This window comes from Gymnogyps californianus, unplaced genomic scaffold, assembly GCF_018139145.2.
Source record: "Gymnogyps californianus isolate 813 unplaced genomic scaffold, ASM1813914v2 HiC_scaffold_64, whole genome shotgun sequence".
Classification (NCBI taxonomy): domain Eukaryota; kingdom Metazoa; phylum Chordata; class Aves; order Accipitriformes; family Cathartidae; genus Gymnogyps; species Gymnogyps californianus.
In genome coordinates this window covers 261,775-279,077 of record NW_026114457.1, presented here as the reverse complement: position 1 = coordinate 279,077, position 17,303 = coordinate 261,775, and the positions used below count along the sequence as shown (strand labels likewise).

General features: G+C 44.1%; 1 protein-coding gene across 1 annotated transcript in view; it reads left to right on the top strand.

Annotated features, from left to right (window-relative positions):
* The window catches only part of LOC127029043 (high affinity cAMP-specific and IBMX-insensitive 3',5'-cyclic phosphodiesterase 8B-like), a 39,533-nt gene extending 22,861 nt beyond the window's left edge, over positions 1–16,672 (top strand). Inside the window, exons 2-9 of the mRNA XM_050914705.1 lie at positions 3,426–3,471; positions 3,895–4,030; positions 6,163–6,361; positions 7,004–7,221; positions 8,211–8,346; positions 14,439–14,606; positions 15,600–15,712; positions 16,552–16,672. Coding sequence (XP_050770662.1) covers positions 3,426–3,471; positions 3,895–4,030; positions 6,163–6,361; positions 7,004–7,221; positions 8,211–8,346; positions 14,439–14,606; positions 15,600–15,712; positions 16,552–16,672 — 1,137 coding nt within the window. The remainder of the gene's footprint in view (positions 1–3,425; positions 3,472–3,894; positions 4,031–6,162; positions 6,362–7,003; positions 7,222–8,210; positions 8,347–14,438; positions 14,607–15,599; positions 15,713–16,551) is intronic.
* The last annotated feature ends 631 nt before the right edge of the window (positions 16,673–17,303 follow it).

Genomic DNA, 17,303 nt, shown 5'->3' with positions numbered 1-17,303 from the left:
TCACCTTTTAACAACCCCATATGGCCAGTGCAAAAGTCTAATGGAGAATGGAGACTAACAGTAGACTATCGTGGCCTGAATGAAGTCACGCCACCGCTGAGTGCTGCCGTGCCAGACATGCTAGAACTTCAATATGAACTGGAGTCAAAGGCAGCCAAGTGGTACGCCACAAGTGATATCGCTAATGCATTTTTCTCAATCCCTTTGGCAGCAGAGTGCCGGCCACAGTTTGCTTTCATTTGGAGGGGCGTCCAGTACACCTGGAATCGACTGCCCCAGGGGTGGAAACACAGCCCCACCATTTGCCATGGACTAATCCAGACTGCACTGGAAAAGGGTGAAGCTCCGGAACACCTGCAATACATTGATGACATCATCGTATGGGGCAACACAGCAGAAGTTTTTGAGAAAGGGGAGAAAATAATCCAAATCCTTCTGAAAGCCGGTTTTGCCATAAAACAGAGTAAGGTGAAGGGACCCGCACAGGAGATTCAGTTTTTAGGAATGAAATGGCAAGATGGACGTCGTCACATCCCAATGGATGTGATCAACAAAATAGCAGCTATGTCTCCACCGACTAGTAAACAGGAAATGCAAGCTTTCTTAGGTGTTGTGGGTTTTTGGAGAATGCATATTCCAAATTATAGTCTGATTGTAAGCCCTCTCTATCAAGTGACCCGGAAGAAGAACAATTTTAAATGGGGCCCTGAGCAACAACAAGCCTTTGAACAGATTAAACGGGAGATAGTTCATGCAGTAGCCCTTGGGCCAGTCCGGGCAGGACCAGATGTTAAAAATGTGCTCTACACCGCAGCCGGGGAGAGAATGGCCCTACCTGGAGTCCCTGGCAGAAAGCACCAGGGGAGACCCGAGGCCGACCTCTAGGGTTTTGGAGTCGGGGATACAGAGGATCCGAGGCCCACTGTACTCCAACTGAAAAAAAGAGAACCTGGTTGTGAAAGTACATCATGTAGATGCTCATGTACCTAAGAGTCGGGCCACTGAAGAACATCAAAACAACCAGCAGGTAGACAAGGCTGCTAAGATTGACATGGCTCAGGTCGATCTGGATTGGAAACATAAGGGTGAATTATTTATGGCTCGATGGGCCCATGACCCCTCAGGCCATCAAGGAAGAGATGCAACATATAGATGGGCTCGTGATCGAGGGGTGGACACTGTCGCACAGGTTATCCATGAATGTGAAACATGCGCTGCAATTAAGCAAGCCAAGCGGTTAAAGCCTCTTTGGTATGGAGGACGATGGCTGAAATATAAATATAGAGAGGCCTGGCAGATTGACTATATCACACTCCCACAAACCCGTCAAGGTAAGCGCCATGTGCTTACAATGGTGGAAGCAACCACCGGATGGCTGGAAACATATCCCGTGCCCCATGCCACTGCCCAGAACACTATCCTGGGCCTTGAAAAGCAAGTCTTATGGCGACATGGAACCCCAGAAAGAATTGAGTTAGACAACAGGACTCATTTCTGAAACAACCTCATAGACACCTGGGCCAAAGAGCATGGCATTGAGTGGGTGTATCACATCCCCTCTCATGCACCAGCCTCTGGGAAAATCGAGCAATACAATGGATTGTTAAAGACTACATTGAGAGCAATGGGTGGTGGGACCTTTAAACATTGGGATACACATCTAGCAAAGGCCACCTGGTTAGTCAACACTAGGGGATCTGTCCATTGAGCTGGCCCTGCCCAATCAGAACTTTTATGTACTGTAGAAGGGGATAAAGTCCCTGTAGTGCACATAAAAAATATGCTAGGGAAGACAGTCTGGGTTACTCCTGCCTCAGGCAAAGGTAAACCCATTCATGGGATTGCTTTTGCTCAAGGGCCTGGGTGCACTTGGTGGGTGATGCGGAAGGATGGGGAAGTCCGATGTGTGCCTCAAGGGGATTTGACTTTAGGTGAGAACAGCCAATAGATTAAATTGTATGATGTTGATTGCTATATAATCTTGCCACTGTATGTCATCATTATTATAATTGTTATATGCTATATTAATGGTATTACAGTAAGAATTACTTAGATTAATGAAGAATGAACTTTGACAAAACTGAGTGAAGTGCAGTAGTGATGGGACCAGGACTGACATCAGCATGCAACAATCCAACACTACACACCATCCTCCTGCTGCGCCCAATGTCACCTGCCCACCACACCACACCAAAGCCCGATCCTGTTCTGCTGACTGAGCGGACTTCACACCATCCCTCCTGCCCAGACAGACTGTTAATGACAGATGGAGCCCAAAGTCATGGACTGAATGAACTCAACAGACATTTGATAGAGATGGCTCATAGACTGCGGGAATGATATCTGTGCGCATAAAGTGTATTAAAAGACAGGAAAGGTGATGGTGATTAATTGGAAATGTATCGGAAAGTGTGGGATCTGGGCATGATGTAAATGGTATAGAATAAGGGGTGGATATTGTCCTGGTTTCATCTGGGATAGAGTTAATTTTCTTCTTAGTAGCTGGTACAGTGCTGTGTTTTGGATTTAGTAGGAAAATAATGTTGATAACACGCTGATGTTTTTAGTTGTTGCTAAGTAGCGCTGTGGTGGGTTGACCCTGGCTGGATGCCAGGAAGTAAAAATTAATAAAGATGAAATTACTGCTACCAGTGTACTGCATCACAGGTCAGTGCTCTTCTGTGCTTAAATTTCACAAGCAATGGGAAGGGGAGTTGTAGTCCATCACCATTTCACTTAAGTATTTTGGCCTCTCTACCAACAGTAGGCACCAAGATGTAGTAAGATATGGCCATGTCTCAGTCCATTGGGTGCATTCATCCTCATATATAAGTGAATGTGGTTCAATCTGATTTGTCTTAAGGAGATGATTGATATTTTTTAGAAACTCTAGAAGCTTAGATGGGATTAGAGGGATTGCTCTACAGCTCTTCCACCTGACAACTAGATGAGAACAGTAAGAGTGAGTTTTACTTTCATCAGGTTCTGACTTTGGTCCCATAACAGTACCAACACTGTCTGCCAGAGACAGACTGCCTAGATTTCATCATGGATTACCTCATTTTTTTTAATGCACACTGAGCTAATCCTTGTCAAAATAATATAAAGAAAATGAAAAAGATATTATAGTGGTTAATTTGAATGATGAAATCCTGTGGGTGCCAATGAAAGGGTCAAGGAGAGCAGTACACTGTATAGTTAATAATATCCTTTCTGGAGATCTTATACTAGTGTTCCTTGGAACCTTCCATGTCTGTTTTGAAAGACCTTAAAACAAGGATGGTGTGCTTATAGTGCTACAATAGGAGCAGTGTTTTCAGTACCCAGGAATAGTACCTAAAGAAAAATTGCATGTAGTGTTTTTGCAATTAATGATGCATGGATACTCTGTTTGCTTAAAATTTACAATAAACCTGCTTTTTCAGGATGGCTTGAGAAGACTGTTGGGAAACGAGTATGTGTTTTCTAAAAGTAAGCCACCATTTTAAACTTCCCTTTGCATGTGTTACTTCATTTGTAGATGGTAGTGACATAGAACTCTATGCTGTTTTGCAGTGGGATGTATGTCTTTGGAAACGGTTGTCTAAGTGACTGTAGAACAAGTGCTAGACTGCCTCCATTTTGGAGTTGAAGCAGGTTCAAATAATTAAAATAATGCATTTCAAAATGTAGAAAATAACTAAATTGGCACTCAGAGAGATGTTCATTGATCTTTTTGGTTTATGTTCAAATCATCTATAATAATATAAACCATATATATTATAGGCTTTTACAGACTTTTTCATGTAAGGAAAAGAGTTGTTTTTTCTTGAAAAAAATTGGTTTCGAAATGGAATTCCACATGTGGAAAAAAATATCCAGAAATGTTGTAATTCCCAAATTCCATTTCAACAGATATGAACCTGAGCCATAGTCACTTTTCAGTGCCAAATACCATCAGTGATGTTCCACCCTGTATCACACAGCTCCTGGATAATGAGGAAAGCTGGGACTTCAATATTCTTGAGTTGGAAGCTGTTACAAATAAAAGGTACTGGACTCCTTTCCCTGGGTGCCCATAAAAAGGTTGTTGAGCTGTAGCAGAAAGTGCTTTGCTCTGGAAAAACTGAAGCAAGACACAGCAAATCTGAGAGAGCTGTCTTTCTTTTGTGTGTGTGTGTTGATATCACTTGTCCCATTTAACAAGCCAGGCACACACCATGGTCAAGATGCATGCACAGGCCATGGAGAGCCCTGTACAGACTGTTGTCTTCTCTGACAGCATCTGCAGCCCTCCAAGATTGTTTCCTGTTCAACTTTTACCTTGTTTGACTCCCATCTACTCTGTCCAGGTCACACTGTTTGGCACAGTCCAGTGTTGTTACATTCTGGATGTCCCACAGATGCCCTTTTTTCCTGCTGCTGCACAAATGGTCATGCTGGAAAAAGCAAGCCTATCCCTTCCCTCACCTAAATCACTCTATGATTTAGGAAGCTCTGAGACAACTGTGGCTTTTGATTATAGGGATAAAAGACTGGGATGGAGGATAAACCAGCGATAGGCTCAAGAGCCTGAGATTTTAAAGATTATAATGAAAGAAGGCACCAGTAGTTTTGATGTCATACAGACCACAAAAATAAACATGTCATCCAGAGAGAAAAGTGATTTTCATTCCAAGATGCAAAGAATTGGAGAGACTACCAGGTCTCTTGTACTCTATTTGAAGAAAGCGGCCATTTTCTGAATTTGTATTTGCCTGGTTTTAATTTGCAGATGTCGGCTTTTGGTTATGCCTTTCTCAGCTCAGGAGCCCCATAGATCATCTTGCAGGAATGAAAAATGTGACTGATAGGACTCTGTGACAGGCAACACAGAATAAACAACCACCCAGAGCGGATCTGGATTTAAGAACCAACAAGATTAGAGATTTTACCCTACTTACTGTTTCCCACACTGGCTCATTGCTCTCCTCCCCCAGCATTACATTCACCAGACCTCAAATTCCCTCCCCAGCCTGGAGATCGCTGCTGGTATGGAAAGGTCATGCAGACAGCTGGGTTGGTTCATGCTCAGCAGTGGCTCGCAGGTACCAGCCTCCAATATTACTGGCCAAGGTCCCTAGGCATCCCCCAGCATTCATCTCCACGCAGCTCTCCGAGCTCCAGGATCTTCCCCCACTTCCAGGATCTTTCCTCCAGCCAGAGTCTTCACCTCCTTCTTTCCAGGCACCCTTCTCCTTTCTGAGACCAATTCTTCTTTTCGGGAACCAAACTTTTACAGCACCAGCTCTTTTCTTTTTCAGAACCCCAAGCTGATGGTTTTCCCAATTTAAATAGTCTGTGTGCAGAAACACAGCATGTGATCAGACCTCCTAATTGGTGGTTTTGTCTCACATCTCTTTGCTAACTGAAGGATTCAGGACATGCCACTTCTGTTTAGTCCAGCCCATACCACTTGGAGCAAGAAAGTAGCAGGCTTCTGCTTGAGAGTTCAGAAGTTCAATTTTAGACATTAACCCCTGCCACACACACACATACACCCAATTATCCATTGCCTGTTAGCATTTGGAATTCAAGGGGGGGGGTGTTTGCCTATGACAGACTCCTGCCTCAGTTCTAGAAAGTGATCCAGTCCTCCTAAAGCTGGAATGGTTCACATGAAATAGTAACTTGATGCTAAGAGCTTCTCTGAGAAGAAGCATATTGCCAAGTTCAAATAGTGAGGAAGTAGAAATCTGGACCCCCTGAAGTCCCAGGATTATTTGAAACAATAAACATTTGACGCTTTGTCTTATGGCTTTTTAGCCTTTGGGATGTGCCTGTGTGCTTTTTCTCCTCAGAAAAAAAATGTATTTTTGATTGATTGGCAGATATTCAAAACACAAAAGAACTGAGCTTTTAAGAATTTTTTTCTGAAGCCACAAGAATTGGTGAAACTGTAGTAGAACTGCACCATTTCTACAAAACATATTAAAATAAAGTCTGAAAGGATGGTAGATGTAATAATTTGTAACCTTGTTGGCCAGGCTTTTGAGAGGTTATAGATGTACAATTAAAAATGTTTAACATTCCTGTACTTTTTATTTTTAAGGTCTTGTTGGTTACTTTGTCAAAACCATAATTCTTTAGAACATCAGAAGTTCCTATTTTACAGTGGTGCTTTTTTCTTCTATTATTTTTCAGGCCATTAGTGTATTTGGGCTTAAAAGTTTTTGCCCGGTTTGAGGTCTCTGAGTTTTTAAACTGTTCAGAAGCAACACTGCGAGCATGGCTGCAGGTGATTGAAGCTAACTACCACTCCTCCAACTCATACCACAACTCCATGCACGCAGCGGATATCCTGCATGCTACCGCCTTCTTTCTCGGGAAAGAGAGAGTTAAGGTATAAGTGTCACCTAGGAGTCCTTTGGGCTAGGATTTTAGTGTGCTTGCCATTTTGTGTGTGTTATTCAAAAGTCAGATGTTTACTTAAATAATGGTCCTTCATAAAGTTGCTCTGCCCTTGAAGTCTTTTCCTGTGATACCTGTAGGCCCACACAGTTTCTCTAAAGTCTGTTTATACGAGTAAGGAATTTACATTTTTAAGTAGCGATAATAGGGGGGGGAAAAAAACCTGGTTCTCTTCTATCTCTTGGTAACTGGCTGTTAGTAACAGTTCTTAATAAAGCTTTGCAAAACACACAAGATCTGTAGGAGTCAAGTCAGTACAGAGTCATTCAGACAAGCGCACAAAGTGGAAGGACACCACTAGAGGATCCATCCACCATTAGAGGATCTAATGCAAAGATATTGCTTAGGTGACAGCACAGTAAAAAACTTCATTAAGGAAAGAGGGTTTGGGTGAGGGTGGGAGGGGGAGTTTTGGAGTAGGTAACCTGTGGGCGCAGTGAGTGGAAAACGATTACAAGGAGGTAGGATCCCTGCACTCAAGCTTACACTTACGTATTGGTGGGTACCTGGAAATGATCAGAAATTATTTATTGTAATTTTTGTGACATGTCATAATTTTTCTCTCTTCCTGTAGGGAAGCCTTGACCATTTAGATGAGGTGGCTGCATTAATAGCTGCCACCATTCATGATGTAGATCACCCTGGATGGACTAACTCTTTCCTGTGCAATGCAGGCAGTGAATTAGCTGTCCTTTACAATGATACGGCTGTATTGGAGAGTCATCACACAGCACTGGCATTTCAGCTTACAGTTAAAGACAGCAAATGCAATATTTTCAAGAATATTGATAGGTGGGTCTGCTGGAGAAGGGGAGTGTGTGTGTGTGTGTGTGTGTGTGTGGATTGCTTGTTTGGGGCTTTTAGTTTGGGGCTTTTAGTTTGGGGCAGATTGAGAGCCTACCTTCTAAACCAGAAAATATAATTTGAATAGAGACATTAATATTTAACCTCTTCCAGAATCCTATGTAGACATTATTTTTTAAAAGGCTTTAATTCTCCCCCTCAGTGCTCCAATTTGTATTGTTTGGAAGCATATAAAGATGTTTGATAATCTTTTGTGGATGATATTGGCATGATCCAGTTGGCAGCCTCAAGGCTGCATCTGACCCACTGCCTTTTCATTGCAGGAGCCTGGAAACGGCTTTTTGGGCCATGTGTTTCCACCCAAGCAGCCAGATGCTGCAAGCTGTGTCTGTGCATGGCCTCGTGCTTGCTGGCACTGCTGCATTCACATGGGATGGAAAGGGGTGGTGGCAGAGGGAGTTGAAGCTCTGGGAGACTTGGAGGCAACCTTGCTGCTGGGCGTACGCATAGCCTGGGAGTTTCCATTGCATCAACGTAGCTTTTGCAGGGGTGGGGTGGGAGGGAAAGGGATCAGGGCCTGACCCCAAACATGTAATGAGTTTGTTGAAAAATCTGAGATTTGAGTTCCAAGCTAACATACAGTGTGATAGAAATATGTTGGTGCCATTCCTGGAGAAGTTGTCTCAGTATTACAGCATTATGAAATTGAATTTTAATTTTTTATTGACTTCAGGGGATTGTTTTTCATTAGGTAAAAATAACAGAAAAAAGGCAATACAGGAATTCAGATCTGGAGGAACCTGGAGAGGAGTGGTCAAGTCCACTCCTCCAACCCTAGACCATTCATAACTATGAAGGTGCCAGTTCATGTGGATGAGCCCCCAAGCAGTGTTTTGCAGTGCTGTCTGGGAAGGGATGAGGAAAGGATGGAGTTCTGTCTGGCAGGCTTGTGAGCAAGAACTATTTTTCTTTCCTAGAAATCACTACTGGACATTGCGCCAGGCCATTGTTGATATGGTTTTGGCAACAGAGATGATGAAGCACTTTGAGCACGTGAACAAATTTGTGAACAGCATCAACAAGCCAATGGCATCTGAGGAGACCAGCTCATACGTAAGTGCTTGCAGGACTTTATGCCTTCAGACATTTCAGTGAAGTTCTTCCGAGACAACTTTAAGTATCATTTTCATTCACGTTGTATTGATTTGCACTGTGGTAATGCCCAAAAGACACAATTGGATTTGTGACCTCACACCTCAGTGTGAAAAAATACTTCTATTTTCTTAAGTTTTCTGTGTCTGGCTCTGCCCTTAGCTCATTTAAACACTTCATTGTATAAGCCTTGCCTTCAAAGCCATCTTGTGTTCAGAAAACATGCAGGTGGATGCTTTTGTACATGCAAAATTCTGTGCATGGAGCCAGGATGGCACTTGTGCCTATGGTCCTGCCTCTGAACAGTGGGATTTGCCTAAGCCTGGGGTTGGAACTGAGTGTCATGGTTTAACCCCAGCCAGCAACTAAGCACCACGCAGCCGCTTCCGCCTCCCCCCTCCCAGTGGGGTGGGGAGGAGGAAAGGAAGAAAAAAAAAGTAAAACTCGTGGGTTGAGATAAGAACAGTTTAATAACTAAAGTAAAAATAAAATACACTACTAACTAAGAATAATAATAATTGTAATGAAAAGGAATACAACAAAAAAAGAAATAACACCCAAGAAAAGACAAGTGATGCACAATGCAATTGCTCACCACCCGCTGACCAATGCCAGAGCAGCGATCCGCCCCTCCCGGCCAACCCCCCCATTTATATACTGGGTATGATGTTCCATGGTATGGAATATCCCTTTGGCTAGTTTGGGTCAGCTGTCCTGGCTGTGCTCCCTCCCAGCTTCTTGCACACCTGCTTGCTGGCAGAGCATGGGAAACTGAAAAGTCCTTGGCTTAAGATAAGCGCTACTTAGCAACAACTAAACCATCAGCATGTTATCAACATTATTCTCACACTAAATCCAAAACACAGCACTGTACCGGCTACTAAGAGAGTTAACTCTATCCCAGCCGAAACCAGGACACTGAGGAAACTGCCCTGACGGTTTTGTGTCTATATAATCTGGAGCCTTCAAGCCATAAGGAATAACTCCATTGCTTCTTGAGACCTCTCCACCCCAGCCCCATTCTTCATTGCACCAAGAGGTGTCCAGGCCACTATTCCTATCAGTTACTTGCACCCTAATGCTCCATCGCCAGCCAGGGCATATTTCATGAGACACCTCTGAGTTTTCCAGCCCAGGCCCCTTTTTACCTTCTCTTGTTGCCTCTCAAGGTTGAATGCTCAGTGTCTGACAGGATTCTCTAGGGCAGTGTTACTCACCTAAGCAAAGATCATCTTATCACAGCTTAGTGAAAATCACGCTTTGTTATAAACACGGGGGAAAAAAAATCAGACCAAATAGAAGGTCAGTGGTATTAAAAATAAATAAAGCAGCTTCTGTCAGTTTTCCGTAACTGGACTTTTTGCACTGTAAACTGTCATGGGTGCAGAAACCAGTTAGGACTGGTGAGGTTTATGACTTTAGGGACAGCATTATGCCAGTTGAACTGACCTGCTTCTAGGGACCGCTGAGCTCTGTTCTCCCAACAGTTTGAGCTGGAAATCACAAATGCTGCTGAACTTCACTGGCTCTGTGGACACTTTGCACTGTACTCCCCAGCACTTCCAAGCTCTGGAGGGCTCACTGGACATGGCACTGGGTCTGAATTAGCCTGATACATCTTCAGTGCCAGAAGTCCCACGGCACAGAGGGACATGGTTTGGGCACCACTGGGGGCTCCTATCACTGTTTCTGCACTGTGCTCCCAGCACATCGCCTGGTGCTGTTTCATGGGTTTGCCCTCGTGGCATGGGCTAAGCCAGGACAGCAGAGATTCCACTTTAGATCAAAGCACAGAGGAAAGAAAGGTCCACATTGGTGGGTGGTGTAGAATTAGCTGCTCTCGTATTTCTCTGTACTTACACGTGGACCAGATAGCAGCTTGCTCTGAGCCTATCAATTTCTAAAAAAGCCCTCTGAGGTGGCACAGGGAAATCTGGATTCTCACAGTGCTTCATTTCTCCCTCTTGACAGCTTAAGCATTTTCTGAAGTATTTCCTCCACCTCCCCCCTTTTAAAATCTCTCTGTTTTCTGGCATCCCCATATTGGCCTGTAAGCTTTAGATTCACAAGCCTCACTGAAACCACGATGTTTCCAAGCTCCCATGTTTCTGGGAATCTCCCTTTTATCCCATGAATGCATTTGTTCTAGCAGTTGCTAAAGAGCTTTTAAATGTTCTCCATACATTATACTGCAATCAGCATTTTTAACCTATAGAAAACATTTTCTTTGATTCACTCTATCTTACCAGTTTATAGCAGAGGCTATTTTAAAATGTACAAGAGTTGGAGAGCAATAAAAGTGTAGCACAGAACCACTTATATTACAAACTTGGGTTTTTTCCCCAGTATTAGGTTGTTCTATTCCTTATTGTTAATGGTGGCTCTTCCTATTTTTGATCTTGAACAGCAGTTAAGGAGCAGGGTTAATTTGGCAGCTCTTTGCTGGGCTACCCATGCTGAAAAAAAATTAACTGTTAAACAGAAAGCTAGAAGATTAATGCCAAAATTGGCAAGAGTCACTGCAAAATATCTCCCCATAAACCACAAAGACATTAATTTAGCAGTGGTGGTAAAAAAGTATTTATGTTCAACTTTTGACTCAGAGTTGAATTTAGCAGCAAAGGGAGGCCATAATTACACAAATATATTATTTTGAGAATAGTGTTAATGCCATGGTGAGCTGAGGTGGAGGCTTTTTATTACTCAATAAGGAACATAACATACCTGTGCCCTTCTAAACTGTTCAAGACCCAGAAGATGATGCCGCAACAGACTTGTAACAACTATTCTGTCCCCTCCACCCGCTCTCCAGAGCAGTCAATAAGCAGTTCGGTATTTTACTGCCTAGCAAGCAAAGCCTTTCTGCAGTCAGTCTTCCTCTCTTGCATTTTCCTACTGTTAATCTCAAAGATTATCTGAGACTTAATCTTAGCTGTTGCCTTGTGGTGGGTTGACCCTGGCTGAATGCCAGGTGCCCACCAAAGCCACTCTATCACTCCCTTCCTACGCTGGACAGGGGAGAGAAAATATAACAAAAGGCTCATGGGTCGAGATAAGGACAGGGAGATCACTCACCAATTACTGTCATGGGCAAAACAGACTCGACTTGGGGAAAAAAATTAATTTATTACCAGTCAAATCAGAGTAGGGTAATGAGAAATAAAAACCAAATCTTAAAAACACCTTCCCCCCACCCCTCCCTTCTTCCCAGGCTTAACTTTACTCCCGATTTTCTCTACCTCCTCTCCCTGAGCGGTGCAGGGGGACGGGGAATGGGGGTTGCAGTCAGTTCATCACACATTGTCTCTGCTGCTCCTTCCTCCTCAGGGGGAGGACTCCTCACACTCTTCCCCTGCTCCAGCGTGGGGTCCCTCCCACGGGAGACAGTCCTCCACGAACTTCTCCAACATGGGTCCTTCCCATGGGCTACAGGTCTTCACAAACTGCTCCAGCATGGGTCCCTTCCACGGGGTGCAGTCCTTCAGGAACAGACTGCTCCAGCGTGGGTCCCCCACGGGGTCACAAGTCCTGCCAGCAAACCTGCTCCAGCATTGGTTCCTCTCTCCACGGGTCCGCAGGTCCTGCCAGGAGCCTGCTCCAGCATGGGCTTCCCACGGGGTCACAGCCTCCTTCGGGCATCCACCTGCTCCAGTGTGGGGTCCTCCAGGGGCTGCAGGTGGATATCTGCTCCACCATGGACCTCCATGGGCTGCAGGGGGACAGCCTGCCTCACCATGGTCTTCACTACGGGCTGCAGGGGAATCTCTGCTCTGGCGCCTGGAGCACCTCCTCCCCCTCCTTCTTCACTGACCTTGGTGTCTGCAGAGTTCTTTCTCTCACATATTCTCACTCCTCTCTCTGGCTGCAATTGCTGTTGCACAGCAGTTTTTTCCCCTTCTTAAATATGTTATCAACAGAGGCGCTACCACCATTGCTGATTGGCTCGGCCTTGGCCAGCAGCGGGTCCATCTTGGAGCCGGCTGACATTGGCTTTATCGGACATAGGGGAAACTTCTAGCAGCTTCTCACAGAAGCCACCCCTCTCCCCCCCCCGCTTACCAAAACCTTGCCACACAAATCCAATACATGCCTAAAACCAAAAAGTATTTCGGGCCGAGGGTTCAAAATTCAGCACAAAGGCAGCAGTTTTATTTGAAAACATACTGGAACTGAATGGCACAGACTTGTTTTTCTGCCTCTAAAAGAAACAGTCAGCTGTGCAAGTTGGTTCACCCCTCTGTGCCTGCCTCAGTTTTCCCATCTGGGCATGAAAACTGAACTCTAGAAACTCTCCTAAATGAAGCAGCCCCTACCATCACCACCCCCAAATTTAAACGCTTAGCAGTGAGGGTGGTTTATCAGCTTGCAGTTGGTGGATGCCTCCACCACACTGGTCCTGTTCCAAGAGGGCAAGTCTGGGATGCAGAGAAGGGTAACTCACCCTAGCTGATAAAGAGCCTGTGACTCCTTTATTTCACAAACTTTGCTATTAAGTCTGAGAATCTCCCCAACTGCCTCATGTAATGGGGCTATCATTAGTTACTTAGCAAGGCTGATGTCCTCAGACATCACTTTTTCCTCTGAATTCCTGGTGCTTTGCATGGAATTAGAAGGCATCGGACTGGGTACATGTCGTGGTTTAACCCCGGTGAGTGACTAAGCACCACACAGCCACTTGCTCACTCCCCTTCCAGTGGCATGGAGGAGGGAATCAGAAGAGTAAAAGTGAGAAAACTCGTGGGTTGAGATAAAGACAGTTTAATAGGTAAAGCAAAAGCCACACACACAAGCAAAGCAAAACAAAGAATTCATTCACCACTTCCCATGGGCAGGCAGGTGTTCAGCCATCTCCAGGAAAGCAGGGCTCCATCACACATAACGGTTACTTGGGAAGACAAACACCATCACTCCGACTGTCCCCCCTTCCTCCTTCTTCCCCCAGCTTTATATGCTGAGCATGACATCATATGGTATGGAATATCCCTTTGGTCAGTTGGGGTCAGCTGTCCCAACTGTGTCCCCTCCCAACTTCTTGTGCATCCCCAGCCTACTCGCTGGTGGGGTGGGGTGAGGAGCAGAAAAGGCCTTGACTCTGTGTAAGCACTGCTCAGCAATAACAAAAACATCCCTGTATTATCAACACTGTTTCCAGCACAAATCCAAAACATAGCCCCATACTAGCTACTATGAAGAAAATTAACTCTATCCCAGCCAAACCCAGCACATTCTCCAGCCCTTATTCCATACCATTTATGTCATGCTCAGGCCCCACACTATCCAATACATCCTCATTAACCACCACTCCCCTTCCCATCCTTTGATATTGTCCTGGTTTCGGCTAGGACAGAGTTAATTTTCTTCCTAGTAGCTGGTATAGTGCTGTGTTTTGGATTTAGTAGCAAAAGAATGTTGATAACACACTGATGTTTTCAGTTGTTGCTAAGTAGTGTTTATACTAAGTCAAGGATTTTTCAGCTTCTCATGCCCAGCCAGCAAGAAGGCTGGAGGGGCACAAGAAGCTGGGAGGGGACACCATCAGGACAGCTGACCCAAACTGGCCAAAGAGCTATTCCATACCATATGACATCATGCCCAGTATATAAACTGGGGGGAGTTGGCTGGGAGGGGGATCGCGGCTTGGGAACTAACTGGGCATCGGTCAACGAGTGGTGAGCAATTGCATTGTGCACCACTTGCTTTGTATAGTTTAATTCTTTTAGTATTACTATTGTCATATTATTATTATCATTATCATTGTTTTTCATTCCTTTCTGTCCTATTAAACTGTCTTTATCTCAACTCACGAGGTTTTTTTCCTGATTCTCTCCCCCATCCCAGGGGTGGGGGGGGCAGTGAGCGAGCGGCTGCGTGGTGCTTAGCTGCTGGCTGGGGTTAAACCACGACAGATATAATACACAGATATCATTCCCTTAGTCTATGGACCACCCCTGTAAAATGTCCGTAAAGTGCATAAGTGCTGTAGAGCTAATAATGATGTCCTTACTGCTAGCAGGGATGCTGGCCACCGGCTCCTGTAACCAACTCTCTTACAGAGTGAAGGCAGTGACTGTGAATGTACAGCCAATATAAAGAATTTTCCAGATAACCAGACACTGATCAAGCACATGATGATTAAATGTGCAGATGTAGCAAATCCATGTTGTTCCCTAGAGCTATGTATTGAATGGGCAGGGAGGATTTCAGAGAAGTATTTTGCACAGGTACGTATATTTTTATAATTTTATTATTATGTTATGTAAGAAAGTGCACGCTGGCTGGTCTGCTGTTCCACACAGAGTCTGCCTGGCATCGCCACGGAGTCCAGACATATACTTTTCATCCCCAGTCAGAAGTGGCCCCTCACTGTCATGCAGAAGAATTCACCCCAGTCAAAGTTAGCTAGTTTGTTGTCCTGGTTTCGGCTGGGATAGAGTTAATTTTTTTCTTAGTAGCTGGTATAGTGCAGTGCTTTGGATTTAGTAGGAAAATAATGTGGATATAACACACTGATGTTTTTAGTTGTTGCTAAGTAGTGTTTATACTAAGTCAAGGATTTTTCGGCTTCTCGTGCCCAGCCAGCAAGAAGGCTGGAGGGGCACAAGAAGCTGGGAGGGGACACCATCAGGACAGCTGACCCAAACTGGCCAAAGAGCTATTCCATACCATATGACATCATGCCCAGTATATAAACTGGGGGGAAAGCTGGCCAGGGGCCACTGCTCGGGGGCCACTGCTCGGGTCTTGTGCAAAAAACATTATTTGTTTACCCTGAAGCTTGCAGTACAGAATGGTGGAAAGGAGGTTTTTACATTTTTAAATTTCTCCATCTGGTCAAACCAAAATGATTTGATTAACCTTAGTCAATTTAATTGGCTGAAATTCAAGACCATCACCATTCTAGCTTCTAGTCCCCATACCTTCCCTGAAGAGAGCATGAAGATCCATGCCTGATGAAGCCCTCGACTGACTCATCAGGCTGGCCCTTTCTCTTCTAAGATGGTACCTGAACTATTGTCACAGTAGGCAGATGATGTGGCAGGCCAGTACTGCAGACACGTGGGCAGTATAAATGTTTATCACATGTGGTCCCTCAGAACAGAACTGGAAGCTCAACTTCCTTTCTTAATATTCGGTTTTTCTAACACAAACGTACCAGCTTCCTGAAAGTGAAACACTCTTCTTGTCCTTTATTTGAACAACTGATAGATTTTTAGCTTTTATTTGCCACTAATGGTGTAGAAATCAGCAGCTACAACTGGAGAGACAGAAAAGTGGGCATGCCTACCATCCAAACTCAGATCATAGATGTGACAGTTACTGAAACAAAGTAGTAGTTAGTACCTGGGACATGTCTGAATTTCATTTTAATTGTAGTGAAGAAATTTGATCACTTGCTGGGTAAGATCAAGGATCACTCAGGTTGTATCTCCCTAGCAGTCAAGGTATCATGAACTAGCTTTAAATTGCCAATCATCTTAGGCACTAGCCTACCTGCAGCAATGCAAGGTGCTGAGAACTGTTCTGCTCTTCATTCACCTCATCTTGTAATTTTGGGGACTGCTCTGCTGCCACTTCCAGCATTAGGTGCTGCCTAAACTACTTAAAATGGGTTTTTGTAATTAAATTCTAATACTCTTGAGGTGATTGGCTCTTCCACCATACTGAGAGCAACAAAACCAGCCCTCTTCCATTTGTGGGCACAGAGTTAAAGGGCATACCTTGACTTCTATTCATCTTATAACCCGATACAAGCAGAGAAAGTAGTGACAGCACCATCCCTCTTACTTAAAAAAGAAATGGTTTGGAGCAGCCACCAGAGACATGGAAAAGGAGAGTTCAAATCTGTCCTCTGCTAAAGGGACTCTGAAACCCCATTTTCCATTTTTAGCTGGTGTGCCCTAATCACCAGATTAGAGCATTCTGTCTCACCAGAACTAAGAGCAGTCACAGCACTACAGTAATAGAGTACTTGTAAAAGGGAAGAGATGTTGATTTCAGTCCCTGTTCCAGATGAAATAAAGCACGTGAACCTAAGCCAGTTCACCTCAGGGGGTCTAAGTTTTGTCTCAAATCTCTTACTGCAATTCATCTAATCCCCTGGCCTTTGCTATTCCAGCATGAAAGCCAGCAAAGCTCTAGAGGCTAACTGGAGTTTTGTTTTCTTAGACTGATGAAGAGACAGGGTCTGCCTGTTGTAGTGCCAGTATTTGACAGAAACACCTGCAGCATCCCCAAGTCTCAGATTTCCTTCATTGATTATTTTATATCAGATATGTTCGATGTATGAGATGGTAAGTACTTCTGCTTTTTTCTTCCTTGCTCTGAGACAGAGATTTCTAGAAACTAAAATGAATAATCTCAAGCTGGCCATTAGTCCATTTTTCTCAGGGGCAGTACCTGTATATAAGCATTCAGTATGCAGTACAGCATAGGATCTAAGCAACAATGCTGTTGAAGCCATTTTCACTGCATACAACACCAGCATCACAAAAGTTGAGTGCTTACCAAACAATCTATGTAAAGAAGGAAGGAGTAATGGCTTAAAACTAAGCTTTTTTCATCTAGGTCTTTTTTTTTTTTTTCCTTTAGCAATGTATTTCTTCTGAGCAGCAGAAACTGAGATCAGTGGTTGTGTGCTAGCATAATTGATAAAATCGTCATACTTTAAGAAAGGGATTTTCTTGAAAGAGAAACAGACTGAAAAAAAAAAAATCTTTCCCCTTTTAGCATTAGCTTACTGAAGGAGCAAAAGAGATTAGGAGAATACGAATTTCAGATGAGGTTGGGCTGCTCTTATGCACATTCTGTATATGTAGTACAACTGTTCCTCCTGTTCATTTCAGCATTTGCACATCTGCCTGTTTTGATGCAACACTTGGCTAATAACTACAAACACTGGAGAACACTGGATGAGTTAA